Below are 24,474 nucleotides of genomic sequence, written 5' to 3' on the forward strand. Positions count from 1 at the left end.
ATGTATGTAACTATGGTTCTGTGATCTGGGTCTGTGCATCTGTACTCACAGGATTGTGTCTGTGTGATTTGCATGACTGGCTTTATTTGTGACCGTGCTTAGTGTGAATGACTTATTGTGCTTTTCTGGTAGTAGAGGTAGCTTTTCTGCGCAACTGAGCACACTATTCATATGACTATGCAAAGTGTGTGTCTTTGTGTACATCTCTCTTGTGACTTTGTAATATGTGTGGCTGTGTAACTAACATTTGTGTGGCTATTTGTTCTTAGGAAACTTGACAATTACAAGTGAGACAGATTCTTGTGAATGTGTGTCTGCAAATTTGTGTCAGCATGATGGCAGGAACATGATGCCTATTTAATAAATAATTGCTGATTAATGTGTAAGTGTGCATGAAGTCAGCAGAGTATACAGGTTAGGAGCATGAATTTAGAAGCTCAGCTGCCAGGGTTTGAATCCAGGCTCTACCACCTATTAGCTATGTAGTTTGGGGCATCTTACTTCCCTTCTCTGTGCTTCAGCACCTGCCTCATAGAGTGATATGAGGATTCAATGAATCAGGACACATACTGGACCCAGATCAGCACCTGTATAGGTGAGTGCTGCAGAAGGGTTTGTGGGTGTGGGAGTCTCTACACCATGAGGGTAGTCTGTGGGTGCCCTATTATTGCAAGGTGCCCCACATCAGCCCCTTGGTGTCCCATGTCCCCTCACCAGTCTGGGGGAGCTGCAGTGTGCTCTTACTCCACTGGGTCAAGCCCACGATGGCCACCATCTTGGCCCCAAGGCTGCTGCGCCGCTTCTTGGCAGTGGAGGTCCCGGTCCCGCCCCCAGCTTGCTGGGAGCTGCAGATTTCGCTGCTGATGCTGGAGCTCCGAACCACATTCCTGGAGGCTGCGGCCGAGGCCGGACCAGGCTCCCCGTCAAACATGGTCCAAGTGGTGGCAGAGCCTCAGGTAACTCTGTGAGGTAGGAGGAGAGAAGAGGGGGTCCCACATCAGACCCCAGGACCACTCCACCACAGCCCCACCACTTCCTACCTATGTGACCTTGGGCAAGTCTCTCAGTCTCTCTGAGGTTGTGGGGAGTAAATGAACAAATAAATGTAAAGAGTGTGCATAGGGTTTGGCTCAATAAATGAGACTATTCTAATAATTAGCACATGGCTGTGACCTGATTTCGTGGTAAAGACATAAGCTGTGGAGTCATACAGTCCACTCTTGAATTCCAAAAGCCTCTACACACTAGCTGTGCAACCTTGTGACTGAGCATCCTGTGAGGTGTTCATTCCAGTGAACACCTTAGCAAAATGAGAAATACAAGCACTCACCTCAGATGACTGTTGTAAGGGTTAAGTTAGTGCGTGTGAAAGGACCTAGAACTGTGTCAGACACAGAGTAAATACTCGGAAAGTGTGATTGCTATTTCTGTAGCCAGTAATCAGAACAGGGAGAACAAAACTGGCTCCAGCCTGGCTGGACTGTGGACGGGGTCCTCCTGCTTGAAGGGGATGGTACAGAGAAGCATAACAAGCAAGAAGGGTTACCCTTCATTGCACTACTGACAGGCAGCCACTGCAGGCATTTTAACATATCTCCTCCCAGTCTTCTCTATGCTTTTTTTAAAAAAGAATTGAATACGAACTGCAAATACAATTCCATATCCTGGTATTTTTCACTTAATATTACATCACAAGCATTTCCTAATATCATGAACACTTTGTATAAATGTTTTAATGCCACCATAATATTCCATTGTGTAGCATAACTGACTTAAATATTTCAATACAGTTACCTCTTGGATCAGATTTGACTTTCTCCTCTCTCCCTCCTGCCTTTTAAATAATACTGCAATAAACATCTTTCTGCACTGATTTTATTTACTTATTTCCTTAGGATTGATTCCCAGAAATGGAGTGTCTGGGCTTGGGGGTTGTGGACACTGCTGGTAGCTTCCCCACACCCATTTTTCCCTCCTGCTTCCTGGACAGAGTGCTGGTTTTGTCCAGGTACCACCCCATCCCCTGTTCTAGAGGCAGAGCCTTAGTAGTTCAAACCAGTCAGTGAGAGGCATTTACTTGGTAACTCTTACTGGCCCGAGGGCAGGTGTATGACTAAGTTGGCCCAATTTGAACTTAAGGTGAAGATTTGGATTCAGAGCTTATAAAAGAGGTGGTGGTCTCTCTCTCTCTGTCCTCACTTCCGCCCTTAAGACCCTTCCCCCTAGAAAGGTCCCAGCCCCAGGATGAAGCCTGTTCTGCTGAGGGTAGCACAGCACAGAGTGAGAAAGGACCTCAGGCTGCCCTGGAGCCTGCCTTTGCCTGGCCTTCCAGTTACATGAAATAATGTGTTTCCCACTGCTGAAGCCACTGTGAATCAGAGTTCTCTGTTAAATCCAAACGCATCCTACTTGATACCGCAGGCATAACTATATTTTTGATTCTAGGAATATAATGCCAAATTCCTTTCCAAAGCTGCAATCAACAAAGAGTTAAGTAAGCCCCTAGCATTCCAAGGCTTATGCCGTGTGCCAAGGGTACAGAAGTGAGCCAGGCCAACTTGATCGGTCTTACCCTCCCAGAGCCTCCAGTCCAGGAGAAGAGATAGTAAATAACTAATTATGCCACTAAATATTTAATGACAGTCACAGTGAGTGCCTGGGAAAAGGACAGAGGGCACCGGGAGCCCCTTGCGGGGAGCAAGCAGCAGGTGTCTGTGGCTGTTTGCACAGAAGTGGGGTCTCCAGCTGCTGGCCTCACAACTCGGCTGAAAGTCCAATGTTGCCTCCTCTGCTCAAAGTATGCCGTTCAGGCAGGCTCTGCACTCAGCCCTTCCCAGCCCAGCCCAGCCCATAGGGCTTCTCCCAGGGCAGCTCCCCATCTCAGAGCTCAGAGTACCTTGCCTGACCCTCTGCCCTTAGGCCTGTACCATGAGAGAATCTGTCTTTTCAGAAGGATGTTGAAAGGGGAGGGAGAATAGGGGGAAAAGGAAGGCACCATTCCAGAAGAAGGCAGTCCCCAGATAGCTGAGAACGGCCACCCGGCCTCCTGGGCAGCATGGTTCATGCCCACCTGGCCAATCAGGGATGACAGTGCGGCTGAGTCAAAGCTGTGTTTTGTCTTCTTGTGGTTGTCTGCTGCTCTCGCTCACCTTGTGACATGAGCAGAGTGCTGGATTATGTTTCTCCATCCATCCCCCATCAACCTTGCAGCTAATGGAAAGTGCCCCTGGACCTGGGCCTATGATGATCTCCTCAATTTAGTTTCCAATCCTAGTGCCAGTTTGTGTGTTTGCGGGGGGTTTCTGCATGGTCCTTTGGTGGCAGGTGAGAAAGGGCTTACAGCGTACTCCTAATAACAATTTAAAATATTTCTGTTATGTGGGTAGTAATCTCCATGTTACAGGTGAGAAACCTGAGTCAGAGAAGTCACGACCTTGCCCATCCTACTCAGCTAAGAAGTGGCAACACCCAGACTTGAATCTGAGCCTCCTGTTTCCACAAAGGTACAGGCCACTCAGCAGCCCCTTTCCCTTCAATCCAGAGCTCACCTGAGCAGGAGGGAAAGGTGTGGGCCCATCCCTCCTGCTCAGGCTTTTCCCTGGGTCTCTGGGCTCTTTGGAAAAACTATGAGGAAATTATTTTTGATGAGAACAATCCCCCTGGCCCAGGCTCCCACAGCTGGCATGAGCATCTAAGGGGCAGCAGAAACCCCACCCAGGTTACAGCTGAAGAAGCGAGCACTTCCCCAGCGCAGCCCATAGGAAGCTGACGAGCACGGCTCTCAGGGGTGAGAAGGGAAGAGGGTAAGGGACAAATTTCTGGACCCAACCAACCCAGGGCTCATATTTCCTCATGCATAAAGAATGACACTGACAAGCGGAGGATTTAACATCCAGGGCTGTGCACTACCCAGGACCGCTTTCTCATCTTCCACCACTCAGGGGTCACCCAGGGGGCCTGCAGAACAGATGAATGCTCAGGAGGGTGCAGCCAGACAGGCCATACCCAAGGGGACAGGAGGAGCCAGACCCAAAGCACTGGACCCAAGGCCTTAGGGACTGACCTGTGCAGCAGGCTTCCTGGGTTGGGCAGCCTGGAACAGTTAAGAACCAGGAGGTGTGATTAGAACGTATGCACATTCCTGGTGTTGCCTCCTCTGGGCCTTGGTTTCCTCATCTGTGTGTAAGACAAAGAGTTGGGTTAACTGGCAAGCAGAGGACTTAACATCCAGGACTCACACAGTTGACTTCTAGAAGTCCTTTTGACTAAGAGAGCAGAGCATGTCTGTAAACACACATGGCAGTGGCAGGCTCAGAACTGGGGTTCCAGTTGCTTCTCTGGCAGCCAGATTACCGCAAGAGGGGCAAGACAGAGAGACAGATAGGGCCAGCCACCTGGCCCCTATGAGGAGGGCAGTCCACCCCAGCAAGCCCAAAGCCATCAGACCACATAGGTGGGAAAGGGCAGCAGGCAGAAGTAGGAGCAGAGTGGTAAGGGTCCAGCAGGACATGGAACACAGCACCTCACATACTGGGGTTCAGAAAGATTGCTAAACAAACTACATCCTTTCCACAAAAGTCACTTCAACAATTCCCTGCTTTTAAGCAGAACTGTGTCTTTCCCAGCCTGGCTCCTGGTCTCCTAGGCAGAGGAGCCCTTCCTTGCTGGGTCATGGGGACCTCCCTCTGAAGTTCTTCCTGCTGACTCCTATCTATGGCTACAGCAGCATCAACTGATATGGCTCAGATTTCCCTCCAGGGAGGAGGGCCTCTGCCCCCGACTCCTGCCAAAGGTTCATGCCAGCAGATACCAGCAAAATCCCCAAAGAAGAAGCCTAGTGTGTTCTTTACAGCCCTGGATGTTTGGCCTTTACTCCGGGGTCTCAGTACCCAAAGGGCTCCCCAAACTATGTCCTGATTCCTGACAACAATGGGTCTCAGGGCTCTGCCAGGCCATCCTGGGGCCCTTGGTACCTTTGGCCATGTTTCTAACCAAATAATAAGCCTTTTTTGAGAGTCACTGAGGCCATCTAAAAACCCAAAATGAACCCAGCTACCTACCCTTTCAAAAGAAAAGACCAAGGCATCTGTCACAGGGCGATGGACTGTCAGACTGGAAGGAATGGCAAATAACTGAATTCTTACCATCCTGTACCCACAGCAGACATCACTGATCCATCTCTTTCCCACTGAGGCCAGATTTAACCTCAGAATCCTCAACATGTGCTCCAGCACCAACCTATGAGTTCAGCTCATGACTTAAAACTGACTTGTCATCCCTACTTCAACCAAATCTTTCATTTTGCAGAGTAGGGAATCAAGGCCTAGAATGGGAAAGAGACACACCAAGGATCACACAGAAGTTGGTGACAAACCAGAGTTGCAACTCAAGTCTCCCAGCTCCCAGTCCTGCATCACCTGTCAGGTGCTTCCTCCCCACCTTGAAGAAAACCCAGACTTACCAAACTGATGAGTCTGAGCGTGGTGTCCGGCATCACCGGGGGCTGGGCCCCTCCCAAGAGCACACCCCTAGGACATGTACATGAGGCTCCAGTTAACTTCTGCCCAGACACCAGCTTTCAAGAAAGGTGGGGGGAGGCAATCAGATAGCTCCCAGGAGGAAGTGATGTGCTAGGTTCCTGGAAGGAAAGAGGGGGCCTTGGAGGAAGAGCTACAGGAGACATTATCCTCAAGGGCTTCCAGTAGTTTGTGGAATAACAAGACAGACTTTAGAGACAGCAAATCATTTAAACTCTCTGATTCTCTGTTTCCTCCTTTGTAAACTGCCCAAACTCCTGGGTCCCCAAACTTCTAGTGCTGAAGCCCCACCACAACTTTCAAACTCTTAACACATAACAGACTCATCCAGGTCCAGCTGCTAAGGACCTCTGGACCCTATTCTTCCTCTGCCCTCCTCCTGACTAATGGGGCCTGTGTCCCTCCCCAGACACTCTGTGACATGGCCAGCGATCAGGAGTCAGGGTGGGAGGCACTCCTGGCTCCACCCTCAGTCATTTGACCCTGAACAAGTCATCCAGTGTCTCTGCACCTCCATCCCCTCTTCTATAAAATGAGTCTACTCATCACCTGGACCCGGCCTGACTCTCCAGGACTGGGGATCATATGAGATAATGAGGAGCAGGAAAGCAGAGTTATTTAAAACACAGGCTTTGGAGGCAGACAGACTTAGTTGTAAACCTAGATCTGTCACTTACAAGCCATATGACACAGGGCAATTTCCTTAACCCCCTAAGCCTACTGCTCCTCATCTCTGAGGTGGGGATAATAACACCTGCTTTAGCATAATTAGATAAACTATTACAAAGTAAGGGTTGGCACATGCTAACTAATGCTCAGTTGGGCAATTACGTTATTATTGTTAGAATGGTGCCTTTGTAAACAGTAAAGGACTGTACAGGTGTTCGTGCTTTTTGGTGGGGATTGAACACCAAGTACAACCACTTCCTGGGCAGGCTTAGAGACAAACAGGCTCACCCCCGACTCCGGCCCCAGTGCTTCTAACCCAGAGCTGAGGATGAGCATGGGATCAGGCCCCTACACCTGTCAGTTGAGGTGGGAGCTGGCCCATGGGGTTGTGCTCTTCTTTGCCAGCATTTCAGCTCCTGGCCCTCACTGGATACTGGGTCTGGCATTTGAGAACCTGACCTGAACCCAATCCAGCATCAGGACTGCCGACCACATCACCCATTCCAATCTGTGCCCATGTCAGAGGCCAGTGCCTGCATCTACGGACAGGGAGAGGGGTTCTCTTTTTTTGACTTTTCTTTTCTCCATTCAGGAAGAGATGGGTGCATCCCTTATATGTAGTGGGGAGGTAGACTGGGCAGAGGGGGCACACCCAGCCTGAGTGAGGAACACTACACCAGCTGCTTTCCTGGTTGTGCAACCTTTGTCTCCTCCAAACCAAGCTTGCAACACAACTACACACACACAGGGAGACACAGGGCACCAAATTTCAAATGTGTGATCACACACCACACAGACGATACACACTTAAAGACACAATCACGTGGGTACACAGATAAATACACCACCTCCCACCCCAACTCATCCACACAAAGGTACACAGAAGCAGCCACACTGACAGCCACACGTGTTTGCAGACTGGTATGCCCACACTCATACACACACACCTCCCCTTGGCCCCTGCCCAGCCCAGGAAGGCAGGAACAGCCCCATCCCTTCAGTGGGTAGGGAAGTTGGAAGTGTCTTACCTGGATCTGTGGGCTCCCTTGACTGAGGCATGCACACCAGCTCTAGCGAGTGTCTGTGTGAGCTCAAACACACATACACACTCATACATGCTCCAGTCCCCAATACCATTCTCCTGGCTCCCATCCTTGTGGGCTGGACAAAGGAGCTCATGGGTGAGGTTTGTGGTGAGATGAGAAGGCTGGCAGGGAACAGCTGCTGTCACCATGGCTACCGAGCTGACCCACTTCTCCTCCACCCAGCCTGGCCCACCCAGCCCAGGCAAGGTGTGTGTGGGGGAGGCAGCTTTGGGGCAGTGGAACCTTCTTCTATCACACACAGTAAAGGGGTGGTCTCCTGAGGGTATGGTAAGGGATGAGTTGAGCCCCAGATAGGCTGGTTCCTGCATAGGAACGCAACAGGCAGACATCCCTTGAGGGGAGCAGGGTGCTAAGAGAAGGGCTCTGCAAGCCCTAGTCTCTGGCCTCCCTCAGCTTGGGGCCTCTGGCCTCAGGGACCCACGAGGGCATCCTGGACACATTTTCAAACACAGTCCTCACAGAAGGTCAGGGCATGGAGTATCCAGGCCCAAACTTGTGTCCACCAGACTCCAAGGACCCAAGACACCCAAGGGAGAGGCAGACCCATGCCTTCCTTCCCTGGATGGGGCTGTCACGTGTCTTCCTCAGCCAGGGGCTCCTGAGGACATGGCTATGTATCTTTCCTCAGAACTGGGGACACAGAGGAACAACACAGCCTTCAGACAGCTCAGGCTTATAAGGAGACAGCTCACAAAGCCTAATGAATCACTCCTGTGTGACAGCCTCCCATAACTCCCCAGTTCCTTCAGGAGAAAATAAAACTCCTCACCAAGGCCCACAGGCCAAGTGACCAAGTTCATCCCAAGTTCTTGCCCCTCATCTGTACTCCAGCCACACTTCCCTGCTCTCCATTCCCCAAAAGTGCCACCTGTAATGCTTGTCTCTGGCCCACCTGACTGTCATATTCTGAGGCCCCATGTTTGCCTGCTGAACCACCTTTGCCTGGCTAACCCCTACTCATTGCTCAGTCCCAGGCTGAGTGTTATTTCCCAGGAGAGTCTTTCTAGACAAGGTTAGTCCCCCTAGTGTGCTCCCCCAGCCTCTGTACTGCCCTGCCTATTATGGGTTGAATTGTGTTCCCCCAAAAAGATATATTGAGATCCTAACTCTGGTACTTGAGAGCTTGACCCTGTTTGCAAAGACATGATTAGTCAAATCCAGGTCATGCTGGACCACGGTCAGTCCCTAATCCAATGTGTCTGGTGTCTTGATAAGAAGACAGCCATGTGAAGACACACATACATAGGGAGTGTGACATGCAGTGATGGAGGCAGAGACTGGAGTGAGCAATAAGCCAAGGACTGCCAGCTGTCAGGGCTGGGAGACAGCCATAGAACAGCGTCACCCTCGGAAGGAACCAATCCTGCTGACACCCTGATTTTGGACTTCTGGCCCCCAGAACTGTGAGAGAATAAATTTCTGTTGTTCTAGGCGACCCAGTTTGTGGTATTTTGTTACACTGCTCCTCCTGACTTGTTCAGTGCCTGTCTCCCACACCCCACGCCCTGGCTGTGAGCTACCTAAATATAGGAACAATGTCATCTTCACCCAGAATCCCTAGTGCCTGGCACAGGTCTGGCACATAGTAGGGCTCTGTAAATATTTGTTGAATGAATCAATGATGATCTCAAATAAATATTATATTAATGGTATTTATAGCAAGACAGCAGAAATTGTGAGTCATTTTTATTTTCTTCATGTGACATTGTGTTTTCTAAAAAGTTACCACTTCAGAAACTGTATTGTTATAAAGAAAAAAACTAAAATACATATTTTTCTTTCAAAACATACAATAACAGCCATTTCCACCAATGGGTGTTTTGTGAAGAGAAGTTCCGCTATACACTTGATAACTACTTTTTTATTGATTAATTGATTCCTCCTTGTGTGACTACAGTACTTTCCAGAGTCAGATCTACAGAGCTTGAGCTCTGAGGCCTGGCAGGGCATAGATTCCAGGTGGGACAGGTCCAGGCAGAGTACATATGCTTCTTGGCTGTCTCTACCACCTACCTCCTCTCATAGCTCATGGGGTCTGGCCAGATATGGCAGGGGCCGCTAGACTTGGCACATGAGAACACTCCAGCCCTGGCCAAAGGCCACTCTGAAACAAAAGCAAGATCCAGCCCTCAAACTAAGTACCACCCAGTGCTTCTCAAACTTAAATGTGCATATGAATCACTGGGGGATTTGCTGAAATGCAGATTCTGATCCCAACGATCCTAGATTTTGTATTTCTAACAAGCTACCAGATGATATCCACACTGCTAGCCCACAGACTACCCAAGGCACTGAGAGGTAAAGATAAAATACTCCAGTTGTTCTGTAGGAGTGAACACTCCAGGATAGGGAGAGCAAAGAAGACATCACAGGAAATGCATTGCACAGCACCTGAAAAGATAGGTAGGATTTGGATAAGTGGCAGGAAGGAAGAGGTGGGAACTACCTGGGAAGGTCCAGAGAATGTTACATTCAGAGGATGGTGCATAGAGCAGTGTAGTTGGAACAGGGAGGTGAGTACACGTGTGGAAGAGAGGGCTGGGAAGGTAGGCGGGGAACAACCAGTGAAGAGCTCTGAATGCAGGGCTAAGAAGCTTGGCTTTAATCCTGTAGGGAGTGAAATCTGACATGTCTTAGCTGCAATGTCTTACAGAGATCAGTGTGACTCGGAGAGCTGAAGCAGAAGTGCAGAAGCCTAACAGCAGGGACATCAGTCAGGAAACAGATAAGAAGGGCAGCCCTGCTTCACATAGTGCCAGCAGAAAGAGTGGGGGGCAGGAGTCATGGCAGGGCTTGGGGAGCAGCTAGAGTTAGTGATGGGACAAAGTTAGGGGGAGGAAAAAAACAGATTTCAAAGTGATTTACAGGAAGGGTGGGAACTAAGAGGCGCCATCAGCAAAAACTTCAGGTCCTAGAGGAAAAAGCTAGCTTAAGGGGAAAATGAGTCCCCATTTTAGATATGCTGAGTCTGGGAATACTGCAAGCCCCACAGGGAGGCATTGGGCAGGTAAGCAGATCCACTGAAGCTCAGGAGAGCAATGTGAGTGGGCAGGATTTGGGTGTGCTCCCCAGAGGAAAAAGTGGGGTGTGGAAAGGAAAGAATGCCTAGAGAACAGAGTGAGGAAAGGGCAAAAGGCAATACACACAGTTAGGGGTAGGAGGAAAATGGGTTCCACAGAAAAAGGGAGAATCAGTGGTTAAAAGCAGAACTCAGAGATGCCATGAGTATACAGATGGCCAACCTGGAGGCCCCACCATACTCTGACATCAAAAGCAAGGACAGGCCTAACCAGCCTGGGATGCAGGAGGGCAAGGAAAGTCCAGGCCTGAAAAAGAGCACAGCTTGAATGGTGAGCAGAATTTGGATTGGTGGAGAAGGGGGCTGGATCCCCAGGAGAGCACCTGGGCTGCAGCAGGATCCCAAGAGGCCTGGGGCACCCAAGCCCTTATTCCAGCTCAGCCCTAGCACAGGAAGGCCACTCTCCACAAACACACAGCTGGCATTTGTACACACCCACATGGCTACAGAACTTCCCAGGCAGAGTAGAGAAAGTGGGAGAAGAGGCCTTTGGCACAAAGCTTATTGCTGGGAACATATAATTTATCATCCAGCTAGGACTCTTTCGAGAGTGAGCAGAGACACTACTAACAATTACACCAGAACCATAGATGTAAATCAGGACCTTCCCAGGCAAACCCAGCCCCAGGGTTACCCAAGCCCTAGGTAAGTATACAGGGATCCTGGGATGCTGGATCCCCCAAAATACTCATTTGGTCCCTGTTCCCTCTTCCTAGATGGGGTGGCAGAAACTGACAGACAGGTAGAGACAGGCAAGCTCATCCTCAGAGGCAGAGGCCCCACTAAGGGTGTCGGTGTGTAAATCTCTCCTCTTCCCAGGCCCGCCCCAGCCTGAGCACCCACACCCACGCCAGGCGAGACGCAGCAGCACCATGGACAGCAGCCAGCCGCGTCGCTCTTCGCCCGCCCAGCCCTTCTCCTGCCAGGGCAGCCACTAGGCCAGATCAATATTTCATGGGGGAAGGGGCTCTGGTTACCATCCCTGCTCCAAGCCGGAAGGCGCCGCCCGCACCTGCCGCCTGCCCTGGGGACCCTCCCAGGGAACCCAGCACACCCGCGGCCCCAGCCAAGACAGCCACACGCCTCCAATGCGCTCTGTGTTCCTGGCATAGCCCTTCCCTCCACCCCCAAGACTTCCAGGGGCACAACGCCCCTTCTGTGCACAACACATCTTCACATGGCCACTCAGGCACACCACATAGCCAGACACATGCTGCACAAAGACGGTAATGTGCGCAAAACAACAGGCACACACCCCACTCAGCATGCCAGCCACGCAGACACACAGCATGCACACACATGATAGAGGCCTCACAGACACATTACATGGAGATGTATTCACCACAGACCCACATGAATGTCACACACAGACACCCTGGCACGCGCGCGCACACACACACACACACACACACTCACATGCTGCACAAAACCTCCCTCACAGAGACCGTCAGATATATCAGACGAAGATACATCTACCACCAATGCACATATCACACCCTGCACACCCCAACATGCACAAGATGCTCTCAGAGACCCTCAGACATATCATATCACTCAGAGCTATATTCACCATGGACACACATGTCACAAGCACACACACAAACAAATTTAAGCTCTCTCACACATCAGTATGCTTTCACAGAGACCCTCATTTTCCATGGATACACAAACACACACCCCATAATTTCTGCCAAACCTCCACACTCCTGTACTACCCAGGCCCCCAACCCTCCTGTTGTAGACATGCGTCTGGGGAGGGGACAGGCAGGGTCCCTTTTGGCCCCCCATCCCCGAGCCCTGGCCCTGGCCCGCCGAGTCTAGTGGATAAATACTGTGCATGCTCTGAGGTCTCATGGGGTTGCCACCCAATCCCCAGGGGCAGGCAGTCAGTGACATGAAGAGGTGGGAAAAGGGACCTTTGAGGCCCCAAAGCCTCCTGGCTTCATGTCCCTGGGCCTCCAGTTCTGGGGCAGGAGGCTCCAGGGACAGCCTTGCCCTCACCTGCTTCTCCTGCAGCCTCAGCACTCCCTGGGACTCCAGCCCTCTGGGACGCCCTGAGGCCTGTGTTGTGCATGGGACCAGCTGTGGATTCTGCAGCTCCTGTTCCCCCAGGAGTGCCTGAGTCCTGCCTCAGAGATGAAGGGGCATCCTACCCCCATCCAGAAACCCCAACTCCAAAAGCCCCCTTCTCAAGCACGCTGAGGGAGAAGGGCACAAATTCTCCTGTTTGCATGACAATCGTGACAGGATTCTGTGAAAGAAACCCAAGACCGCACCAGGTGAGGAGAGGGAAGCAGGCTGGCACAGCAGAGAGACTACCCCACATTTTCCAGGTAGGAGCAAGGGACCATCAAAATTATCTAGGACAACGATCCACATCTCTGAGGTCCCCGTACCACTTCCCAATTTTGCGTCGTCCACATTACACTGTGTGCCCCACTCAACAATTTCTGCCAGACCTCCATACTCCTGTACTCCTCATGATTTATTTTCTTGAAATGGACACTTTTAACTTAAATGCACTTTTTTTTTTTTTCGTTTATAATTTTTTTTTTTTTAGATAATTATTTTTTATTGAAGGGTAGTTGACGCACAGTATTACATAAGTTTCAAGTGTACAACACAGTTAAATGCACTTATTTTGAATAGAAACTTTGTATTACCACTATAAATGGAAAGCCACTATCACTTTTAATAAATAGGAAATGACAGTAAAATAAATATAGTAAAAGCAAAGCTATACTATTAAATTTTAGCTCCGTGGAGTTACCAGTTAGGATCTCTTTGTTCAAAAGGGGAGGCAGCAAGTGTTAGAAAGACACACTAGCACTACACTGACACTTTCTCCCTGGGGCAATCTTGGACTTGATAGAGCTGAAGGGGAACCAGCTTTCCTACTATGTGAGCCAATATGTACTGGCAGGTCCACAAGCCACTGAGAGTCATCTCGGGTCTCACTGAAGGTACCACTCTCCATGTGGTGAAGCACTAGGCTCGCCTGCCTCCTGCGAGAGCTTGAGCACAGTGGCCAGCTGGCACCCTATTGCTTCACTCCATTCTGGTAATAACAATCCTTAGAAACTGCTCGGTTCATTCCTATTTACAAGTTGTCCTGACACCTACCATCTAACACAAGCCTCACGGCAGGAATCATCATGCCTATTCTGAATGAAAAAATCAAGGCTCTGAAAGGTTAAGAAACTTGTCCAGAGCCACAAGCTACACAGGGTAGATCCATGAGGAGGAGACCCTAACTCCCAGCCAGATGCCTTTTCTACTCCACCTACGTCTGTTCATCCCAGAGTTGGGAGCCCTTGTTCTGGATTGGCCCCATGATAGGCAGCAGGGAGTTGAGGGAGGAAGGTAACCTGGGCACCCATGAGGTCCTCACAACCCCAAAAAGCAAACAGGCAAGTGAGTAAGTAGCTGAGGTGACAAGAGGTTAAGAGCTTTTACCCTGGAGTCACACTGCTGTGTGTCCTTAGTCTGTAACTGGCACCTCTCTGAGCTTCACTCAGTTTCCTTATCTTAATATGGGGACAATAATAGCACCTATCTTACAGGGTGTGAAGATTAAATGAAATGATGCATGCACAAAGTGGCTGGCACAGAGTAAGTGCTCAAAAAATGCTTATTACCAGGCAAATACAAAGAACAGAATTGATGCAGGTAAAGAATGACTGATTAGGGAATGAGGCAGGGGAGGGGGCGGTAGTAGGCATGGCATGGTTCTTCACCCAGGAAAGGAAAAAAGTTTTAGAATGAATACAATTTTGGTAGGGAGAACTGGCCTGACTGCTCACGCCCTCCTCTTCCCTCCTTTCCCATTCCAAAGAGAGGTGAGAAAATGCATGGTCTCATCTTCCTACCTCTCTGTGCAGGCCTCTGAATGATATCTCACAGGTTCTTCAGAGCCTGCCCTGGGCAGTGTGGCCCCAGGAAAAGATTCCCTTTTAATCCACAGCCAGGTCCATTTTCTCCAGGTTCTATCAGGTGAAAGTTTGGGGACCAGGCCCACCCTGGGATTCTAAGGATTCTAGCCAAAAATTTTTAAAGTGCTTGCCCAGATAATAAAGAGAAACCCTCTTTCTTGGAGGGGGCCAATAGCTCTACTCGCATGTCTGACCTAGTGCTCCTTCCCAGCAGGATGCCGCAGATTGGACCAGGGTAGGCACTTGACCCCCTCAGAGGCAATCAGATCCTCTTCTGGAAGTTTGGACTTGGATTTGCCAAGCCCTGGGTTCTATCTCTGAATGTGGCTGCAACCAAGTGACACCATACAGGAATGATAGGTGGCCCAGTGTCTGGAAAAGCAGAGAGAGCTCGGCCTGTGGAGTCAGACAGGTGATGGTGGCCAGCAAAGCACAAGAAATGGCTGCCTCAGTTTCTCCTGGCCTACAAGTCCCATCTCCCAGGGGCTAACAATTTTTCTGCGCCTAGTTCCCAGGAATCTCTTGTGTCCTCATAATAAATCTTTCTTTATTACTGAAGCTGGCTTGAGTGGGTTTCTGTATACAAGCAAAGACCTAATGAAGACAGGGAAGAAGCTGGGAGCTGGAGGCACAAAGCTGAACAATCCTGAAGAAAAATAATCCCTATGTTTGTACTGGAGGAGCTCAGTTCAACAGGAGATGAGGAGGAAGAAATGTAGACTCCGCACAGATGTGGCCGAGGGAGGATGTGCTAACTCTGTCCAGAGAGGGCAGGAGGGCTCCTCAAAGGCTTCACAGCAAGGGTGACAGCTTAGCTGGTTTTGAAGAATGAAAGATGTCCTCCAGGAAGACAAAGCTAGGGTGAGGAGGCACTATAGGCAGAGGGAACAGCAAGTACAGAGGCACAGAGGCACAAAACAGCCTGACATGTTAGAGGAACAGCCAGGAGTTCAAAGTGTGGTGGGGGAGCGGAGGGGTGGAGGCTGGAGAGGCAGTTGGCGCAGATCACAAAGGGCTTTGAACATCATGCTAAGAAGGCTGAGGCTTTTCCTGTCACCAATAGGGAGCTATTGAAGTATTTTAAATAGCAGGGGATGACAGGATCAGTTCTGTGTTTTAGAAAGATCACTCTGGGGCTGCACAGAGAGGACTGGAGAAGGCAGGCCTAGAGGCAAGGAGGCCAGTTAGGATGCCGCAGCAACGATTCATCTATTCCTTTCATTCACTGAACAACTCACTGTGGACCTACTGTGTGCTGGAGCTAGGCAAAACAGGATTCCTGACCCCATGGAGTTCAGACTCTAGCAAGAAAGAGAGACAAGGAAAAAGCAATTCCTGTGTGATGAGTGTCATGGAGAAATACGAGGCCCCATGGAAGGAGGCGGTGTTCAGTTTCTGGTTTTTTGGTTTGCTACAGAAATGATGTTCAAGTTGGCATCTATCTGAAGGATAAGTAGGAGTTAGCAGGGTACCGGGAGGAGTGCATTCCAGGATGAGGGAACATGTGTGAAAGTCCTGCAGCTCAGGGAGAAGGAAAATGGTACAAGACAATGCAAAGAGGTCGGCGAGGCCAGATCACACCAGGCCCTATAGCTACAACAGAGTCTGGCTTTTATTCCAAAGAGTCTTGGAAGGGTCTGAGGCAGGGAAGTGATTCAGTCAAACAATTATCTTTAGAAGATCACTCTGGCTACAGTGTGAAAAATGAAATGAAGTGGGGCAAGAACAGAAATATAAGGAGACAAGTTTAGAAGGCTGTCACAGGGGTCCAGGCAACTGATGGTGGTCTGGAATGGGGCAGTGGGCAAGGAGAGAAACGGACTCAAGATATTCAGGAGAACAGGACTTGCTGAAGACTGGCTGTAGGCTGTGGGAGTGAGGGGGAGGGAGGTGTCCAAGAGAACTTCCAGCTTTCCAGCTTGAGCAAGTGGGTGGATTGTGGTGGCAGAGATGAGTTGGGGACACTGGAGGCAGAGCAGGTGCCAGCAGGCGGAGCTGGGGCCCTGAGTTTGGACCTGAGGCTGATTGTGAGATGTCTAAATGTGGCCCAGGAAGGTCTTGAGTCAGAAGGGATCATAAAGTCAAGAGAGTAATGGGAGTTGGGGAGGAGTGGGCAGTACAGTGAGAGGAGGGGCCAGGCAGCTCAGGAACACGGGCAGCAGCAGGGCCTGGGCGAGAAGTGACTAGGAGCTGTACGCTTGGAAAATCAGAACGACGAAATTCAAAGGTTACTTCTCTCCTCCCCCGGAAGGCATCTGGCTTGGGCTCCACCCCCCTCTGGCCAAGCATGATGCCTCGGCACTGGCGCTTTCCTGCTGAGCCAGCCCTCCCTTCCCCACACCTTCTTCCTCCTCAGCAAGCTCCAAGTCTTCCTTCAGCCCCAGCTCAGGCGGCCCCTCTTCCTGGTGAAAATGCCCCTGGTCCAGGCATGCACTCTGCAGTCTGACAACCTGGGTTTGAGTTCCAGCTCTGCTACTTTTAGCAGAGCTGTGTGACTTTGGCCCAGACACTTAACCTTACTTCCTTCATCTGTACAATGGAAATAATTGTACCTACCTCACAGAGCTGTTGGAAGAGGAACATGTAAAGCGCTTGGCAGAAAACCTCGCACACAGTAAGCACTAAATAAATGTTACTATTCTTAACATCCCACCCACCTTGGGACAGTTAGTCATGCCCTCCACCTTATACCTCCTCCACTCGGGCACTATTTGCAGGTCTGTGTTTCTCCCTGCCTCTTCTTACCCTTATCCAGTTTATAGAGCTATATAATATGTAGGGACCAGGGCTACAAGAAAATGCAGGGTCCCTTGTTCAAAATTATTAAGAATTTCAAGATGGTGACAGCAGAACATTAAACCAAGTGTGGAATCCTTCTAAGTGCAGGGCCCTGCGCAACCATACTCATGAAACCATTCCCGCCTGCAGCCCTGGGCCAGCCCTGCATCTGGGCCTGGCCCGGAGTGGGTGTCAGCCCCCATGCAATAGAATAAAAATGCCAACCCACATTGAGATAGGGTTTTGTAACTTCCATCTGGAATTTCATTTTCTCCTTCCCATAGAGAGATAACATTAACCCCATGTTATAGTTGAAAACATTGAAATTCAGAGACAAGGTGTGCCTTGCCAGAGGTCACCCACCTCACGAATTGCTGAAATGGGATGTGAACATAGGCCAGCCTGGTGCCAAAGGCCTGCCTTGCCCTCTGGCTCCCAGGAGAGGTCTGGAGAACCTGGCCCCAAGGGATGAACTTCGTCAACAAGGCCCAGAGAGAGGGAGCTGGAAGGACTGGGACTGACCCCCTCCCTCCTGGGGCAAGCCACATAAACAACCAGATCCCCAGGCACCAGGGCTGCTGCACAGGGAAGGGGTATGAGAGGGCAAAAGGTCACACCTGAGAAGGTGCTGCCCAAAGGCCCAGAATGCTGCCCACACTCCTGAGTGTCTGCTAGACCAGGGAGGTCTGGCCTGGCTGCACAGTCACCTGCATGCTCTCTACCCGCTCTCCACCACTGCTCCCCACCCCCGACCCCCGCTCCCAGCACCAGGACTGTTCCCACCATCACCAAGACCTTAGCGCACACACTCCCCTTTCCTCATCTCTTCTTTGCCTCCTAAACTCCTTGTCACCCCAGGCTCCCTGAATCCCTCCTTTCAACACAAGTCACTTGCATTATTACCTGCTCAGGCCATCTCCTGGCTCTAGTACAGGCTCCGTGGAGGCAGGGGCTGCCTGGCTCACACAGCTGGGTACATCAGGTGTCTAAATGCATCCTCCCGAGGGCCCTGCATGCTTTCTGCCCTTGTCCTCACTCCTCACCGACCCTCCTTTTCTTGTCCAGGCATCTTGGGCTCAAGGTGCAAGGAGCCCAAACTTGCAAAGGGAAGAGAATAATTGTCCAGTATGCCCCCTCCACCTGCCAACCCTGGGCTGGGTGCTGTACCTCCAGTTACTGCATTTAATCCCCTCAGCACCTTCCACATGAGGGTGTGATTACTCTGATCTTTCAGAGGAGTTTGGGACCACCAGCTTGAAGTGGTGACAGAGCCTGGAAACGGAGGGTGTGGGATCTGAACCCAGGTTCGTCTGATGCCCAAGTACCGCTCTGCTCCTGTGACTCACTGTTCCCAGCCAGCTCACCTCCAACCAGAGAGCACCTGTTTCTCACCCATGCCTTCAGCTCACACACACCCAAGGCAGCACTGCTCCTCTGTCAGGTCAGCAAAACATCACTGTGGTAGAAGGCTTCACTGTCAGCAAGAGGCCAGCATAGAAACACCCCTCCCCTGGATCAACCAAATGCCCATATGGGAGAAAAGCCCCTCATGTTAGCTAAACATGAATGGGGGAGACACCCCCATTGTCAGCAAAATGCTTGTACAGGAGACACACACATCTACTCCAAGTCAGCAAAAGGCCAGTGTGAGAGACACCTCCCTACACCCCCTGAGGCCCATGGCTTAGGCTGTGGGTGCACAGATGGAATCCTTTGAGGTGGCGCTCAGGGGGCAGGGTGGGGGAGGCAATGGGGCTGGGGCTGCGCTGGCTGCAGAGTGGGGCAGCGTTGGGTGAGAGTTCTCACACGGCACTAATGAAATCAACCACCAGCCTGCCCCCTCTCCCCAGGGACCCTCCAGGCTCCAGCTGATGCAATGCCCAGGCCAGATAATTGTTTTCTTCCCTCCTTAAAGGGCCAGCTGCTGTTGCAGCTGCAGACAACACCCAGACCCCTGAGAGACCCCCCAAAGCTTATCACCCAGTTAAGGATAAGGGGAGCCTAGAAAGTAGCAGCTCAGTCCTGAGCTCTGCGGTGTAAAATCCAGTTAATGTTCAGAGACCAGAAGTGTCTGTGAGCAAGGAGGGAGGGAGAGAGAACAGCTGAGATGGAAACAGTGTCTGGCTAGGAGACCACATGCCCCGAGGAAAGGGACCTTGATCCTGGCTGGGTTCTTAGCACCTGGCTCCTGCCTGCCTGTCCCGTCAAGTCCCTGGCACAGGGGTTGCTTGTGAGTTCAGCAGTCATCTACTGAGCTTCCCGAGTGCTAGGTGCTGGGCTAAGCAGCTCAAATCCACCATTTCATTTACTCCTCCCAGCAGACCTAGAAGATGGGCCTGTTTTCCTGAAGGAGACTCAGAGACAGGAGGTGATTTCCTCAATAGCAAACAGCCAGCAAGTGGCAGAGCCTGGGTTTGAAGCCAAGTTTGTCCAACTCTGAGCTTCTTACCCTGCAGAGGGTTGGGTAGGTGTCAAATACCAGGGCTGGAGGTCCCTATGCCAAGCAGCCTGGCACAGAGGGCAGGGAAGGGGTCTGTGGGCCCCAAACAGGCTCTGAAGGGCCCGGTGCTCGGTTTCAGCAGCAGGTTTCACAGACCACTCCCTTCCCTCACTCCCACCAGAGAATGCCCCATTAGGCTGCCCATATGCCCCCAGGGACAGTTGGCAGCTGCCTGATTACAGACTAATTGGTGGCTGGCAGCTACTGTGGGGGACTGGCTAGTTAACCCCTTAGTGACCAGACCTAGCCCAGAAAGGCCATCTGCTCACCACTTCAGACCCCAAACCCAAGGATCTTAAACTCAAGAAGCCATCATGGGCAGAGGTCAGGACCAAAGGGGCAGCAGCCTTTCTCGCCACACCCAGACCACACCCCTGGGGCTGGGGCTGGACATTCACATTGGCTCCCTAGCCTTGAAGGGCCACATCCAAACAGGCCCCAGATGGCAATGCCAGCCAGTGCCCCTTGTTCTCTGGACCTGGGAATGGCATTGTCATCCCATCCAGGACCTCAGGAGCTATGGGCTTGCCCGGGATACTGGGATGAAACCCCACTCTTCAAGGCTGGGTTGTCCAGAGGAGGTGATGTGGGCATGGGTCCACCAGGCAGCCTGGAGACCAACCAGTGAAGATACTCTCAACTTGAATAAACGGGTGCCCGGGCTGCCCATGGGTCTTGCCTGAACCCTGACTCCCCACCGTTGATTAACCAACTGCCTTTCCGAGCTTCCCCAAAGCCCCCTCTTCCCACCCTAGGGCTGGAGTGAGCACCACCCCTTTTTCATGGTGTGGAGGGGGTCGTCTGGGCACAACAGTAGTGTCTCATTGGGAGAAAAAAGTGGCTGCTTCTCAATCAGGGCACAAGCAGGAGGGAGAAAGCAGGCTGCCTTCCAGCTCCCTTTCCAGGAGGGCTTTGAAGCACTTTCCAAAAATGCCATTCCAGGCAATGCTGTTGAAGACTAGAGCCCCAGGTTCTCTGAGTATCAGCAAAGAACTCAAGACTCCGGGGTCCCCTACCCCATTTTCCAGGCTTCCCTAAATACCCCATGTTCCCCTCTCATATCTTAGCCCCCACCCCAGAGCTATCACACACACGCACAGCTCATCCCGCGGGCCCCGGCTTCCCCAGACCCTGCACACTCATATCTGTATCGGCGCCTAACGGTTGGAGCCCCCTCCCGCCCCCCTAAGCCGCCCCGTGGTCCCCAGACCTCTGCAGCCCCCTCCCCATGTCCACTTCCAGGAGAGCCAGGCCTACCGACTTACCTGGAGGTGGAGCCGGAGTCCAGACAGGAAGGGGGTCTACGCCTGGCGAGGCGATTCAGCAAGGCGGGGCAGGTGCTGCCCCGAGACCCCGCCCCGCGGACCCGGCGGTAGGTGCGGCCCGGGCCCAGGCGGGCTGCGGACTCCGAGGGGGTGGGGGCGCGGGGCGGGGAGCGGGGCGAGAGAGCTCACGGGGGCATCACCCGCCACCGGCCCGGGCAGCTCCGCTCCACCAGCCTGCGCGGCCGGGTCCGCAGCCGCCACGGTCCTCAGCCTCCGCCGGGTGCAAAGCCCAAGCCCTGGCTGGCGGGAGGCGAAGAGGGAGGCGGGGCCTCGGCTTGGAGGGAGGAGTCGTGGGGCGGGGCCTATGGGGGCAGGGCCTCTGGTGGTGGGCGGGGCCTAGGGAACTGGGTGGGTCTGGCTTTGCCTGGTTGGGGGCGACCCACGCTGGCCTCGAAGGGGCGGAGTCTAGAGGGCGCCTCGAACCTCTTTAAGTCCCCAAGACACTCCTGCCTCAGGCCTGATCTTCATCTCGCCTCTATCTATTCTTTCTCATCCTTCTCTTTAGGGCCTTCCTAGGACCTCCCCGGCATCCTGGTACCCCTACCCGACCCTGGGCGGGATCCAGGAAGGTCAGATGGTGAGAGAAAGGGGAAATGACTTACAGACATCAAATCCCGTTTACAGATGGAAAAACTTAAGTCCAGAGAGAAAAGACTTGCCCAAGTGGTTGCTATGAAAAAGACTTTATAATGTCCCTTTCAGACCCGGCAGGGGAATAGAGAGTGTCCTGCCCTGAAACCCAAATGAAACTCCCTCCCCTGCTATCTCTACTTCTCCGAAAGCAGTGATTTTCAAGTTGGGGCAATTTTGTTCCCCAGGGAACATTTGACAGTATGTGGCGACATCGTAGGTTTTCACAGCTGGGATTTGCTACTGGTGTCTGGTGAGACGAGCCGAGAGGTGCTGCTGAACATCCGAAAACGCACAGGACCTCGCACGTTACAGAAGGATCAGTCCCAAAATGTCAACAGTGCCAAGGGGGAGAAACCCTGCTCTCGGACCTAAGTGAACTGCAAGTTTGCTTCCGTCCTGGGTTCCTCGGCAGCCTGGGACTTGAGGAAGATGCTGTGGGAAGTCTCTCCCAGGTCATGCCTGCCCCCAAATTGCTGTGTTGAGCCTCGCTTAGCTGGTCACTTCCACTCTGGGGCTCCGATGTTCTTAATTCCACTCATTCACAGAAGGGGACAATATTACTAGTATTTGCCTTCCTAGTTGTTGCTGGAGGCAGGCAAAACAAGTAGTCTTTGCTGAAGGCATGGATTAAAATGTAATGGGGAGTGGGAAGATGTGGGGGTGTAGAGAAAATGGAAGTTCCTATGGCCAGGATTCTCACCTGACCCTGGTCCGCTTGCTCACGGCACACGTGAGGGCAATATGTTATTACTGACTCTGTAAAAAGAGCTCTGCCGGGTGCTCTCTGGGCTGCACAGCTGCAGGAGAGCAGAGGCTGGACTGGTGGCAGAGCCTAGCGCAGGGACTGATGGCTTTAGGGGCAGAGAGGCCTGGAGGCAGAGAACGGCTTGCTGCATGTAGATTTGCCCTGAGGCAGACGGGATTCTAGAGCTTGACCTGCCTCCATGAGAATAAGACTGGGTATAAACGCTTTTGCCCCAAAAACGTTTCATTGTCATTTTTAGGTCTCATTGAATCAACAGTGAACTTGCCTGGGGCTGAAACCCCATTGGCAAGACACGAGGAAAGCAAATTATTGGGATTAAATGGTCCTCTTGGGGATAGCTGGCTGTATCTTCTACATATCCCTCACCTATCTCATCCCTTCTCACCTGGTCTGTGAAAAGGGTAAACTGAGACCCAGCAATGTGGAGAGCCTGAAACTGGGTCCCACAGCTGGCCAGAGGTGTAGCTGGGACTCAATTTTACTCATTAACTACACTTTTGTTACCATCTATTTTATATCAACCTAGAGCTAGGGTCTGTGCCCTAGAATGATTGCTGTGGAGTAGCAAAGGGGATTAGATTGGGGAGACGAAGTGGCTGGAACAGTGGTGGAGCTGAAGGATGGAGAGCAGAGCCCATAAGATGTAGCAGAGAGGGGAGGAATCAAGGTTCACTGTGCTCCTCCCATGCACCCTGTGGATAAAATGAAAGTTCCTGTGGCCAGGATTCTCACCTGGCCCTGGTTGGCTATCTCACTGCACATGTGTGGGCAAGGTGTCATTTTTGACTCTCTATAAAGAGCCCTGCTCACTGCTCTGGGTGACACGGTGGCACGGCTGCAAGGCTTCAGGAGAGCAGAGCAGAGGCTGGAGTGGTGGCAGTGCCGAGGACAGAGACTGGGATGGCTGTGCGGGCAGAGAGGCCCAGAGGCAGAGACCAGCTTGCTGCATGCAGAATTGATCTGAGTAGATGGGATTCTAGTGATTGACCTGCCACCATAGGAATAAAGTTGGGTATAACCCTTTCACCCCAAGAACGTTCTGCTATCATTTCTTTGGTCACATTGAATCCATAGTGAACTTGCCCAGGGCTGAAACCCATTGGCAAGACACGCCCCATCTCATAAACATGGAAACCAGAGGGTCCCTTTGCACATCTGATGAAAACCTGGACTTCCCCTCTGGAGAAATGTGCAAATGTACATTCTGCACATAATTTTAGGGACTTCACAGTTTCATTTCGGCTTTCTGAAGGATTGGATGGAAGGTTGATTCTTAGGTGCACAGAGAAGAATAAACATGCAGGAATAAAAAAGAAAAATTTGAAAAAAAGGAACAGAAAGGGATTTTGCCTTACCTAATATTAAAACATATTATAAAGTGAATGTATTTAAAGCAGTATGGTATTGAAGCAGGACTGCATGAATCAGTGGAACAAAATGGAATACAGAGAGGAATCCAACTACACAAGGGAATTCAATGTATGATAAAAACACCACACCAGGTAAACAGGGAAAATGTAAGCCTTTCAATAAATGGATAGAATAACTGGCAAGTCACCTGGGGATATAAAAGAAAGCTGTGTTCTTACCCTACGCCGAAACAAATTCCGGGTGAAGTACATTGTTAACTAACATCATTATGTTCCTGGAGAAAACATGAGTGAATGTTTTAATAATCTTGGAGGTGAAAAAGACTTTCTAAGCATAATGAAACCTAGAAGCTAAAGGGAAAACATCAATTATAAAAATTTGACTGTAAAAGTTTCTGTAGAGAAGAAATGATCACACTCAAGCTTGAAAGACAAATGACAAACTAGAAGAGATAAATCCCAGTTGCCCTTAACTCTTGCCCACTGTGGTCTGCCAGACCCTCCCCCAGGCCAAGAAGGGGGCAAGTAGGGTGGACTACTGTTACTGTGATCAAGGGTGAGCACTTCGCAGAGGCTCCTCCCACGGCGCCATGGCCAGTGCCCACCTGTTCAGAGGACGGGAAGCCCCGGAAATCCCAGCCTGGCCATCTGGGTCCACAGCAGGTGCCTTGGCACCGCGGAGCCAGAGTCCGTCCAGAGGCTACTCACTTCTTCCCCCGTGTGGCTATCCTGGGAACTGCAATCCACGGTACTTGCTTATGCAGTTTCCGACGGACGTT

General features: G+C 51.4%; 1 protein-coding gene across 5 annotated transcripts in view; it reads right to left on the minus strand.

Annotated features, from left to right (window-relative positions):
* RIMS3 (regulating synaptic membrane exocytosis 3) overlaps positions 1-21,176 on the minus strand; it is a 38,578-nt gene extending 17,402 nt beyond the window's left edge. Inside the window, exons 1-4 of one of the 5 annotated variants that reach the window (XM_036893005.2) lie at positions 20,867-21,176; positions 5,462-5,638; positions 4,064-4,176; positions 715-962 (exon numbers count right to left, since the gene is read on the minus strand). In XM_036893005.2, the coding sequence (XP_036748900.2) occupies positions 715-931 (217 nt within the window). In that variant the 5' untranslated portion in view covers positions 932-962; positions 4,064-4,176; positions 5,462-5,638; positions 20,867-21,176. The remainder of the gene's footprint in view (positions 1-714; positions 963-4,063; positions 4,177-5,461; positions 5,639-20,866) is intronic. The other 4 variants (XM_036893006.2, XM_036893009.2, XM_036893004.2 and 1 more) reach the window with 4 other exon arrangements.
* Between the last annotated feature and the right edge of the window lie 3,298 nt (positions 21,177-24,474).

Source organism: Manis pentadactyla, chromosome 4 (genome assembly GCF_030020395.1).
Source record: "Manis pentadactyla isolate mManPen7 chromosome 4, mManPen7.hap1, whole genome shotgun sequence".
Classification (NCBI taxonomy): Eukaryota; Metazoa; Chordata; class Mammalia; order Pholidota; family Manidae; genus Manis; species Manis pentadactyla.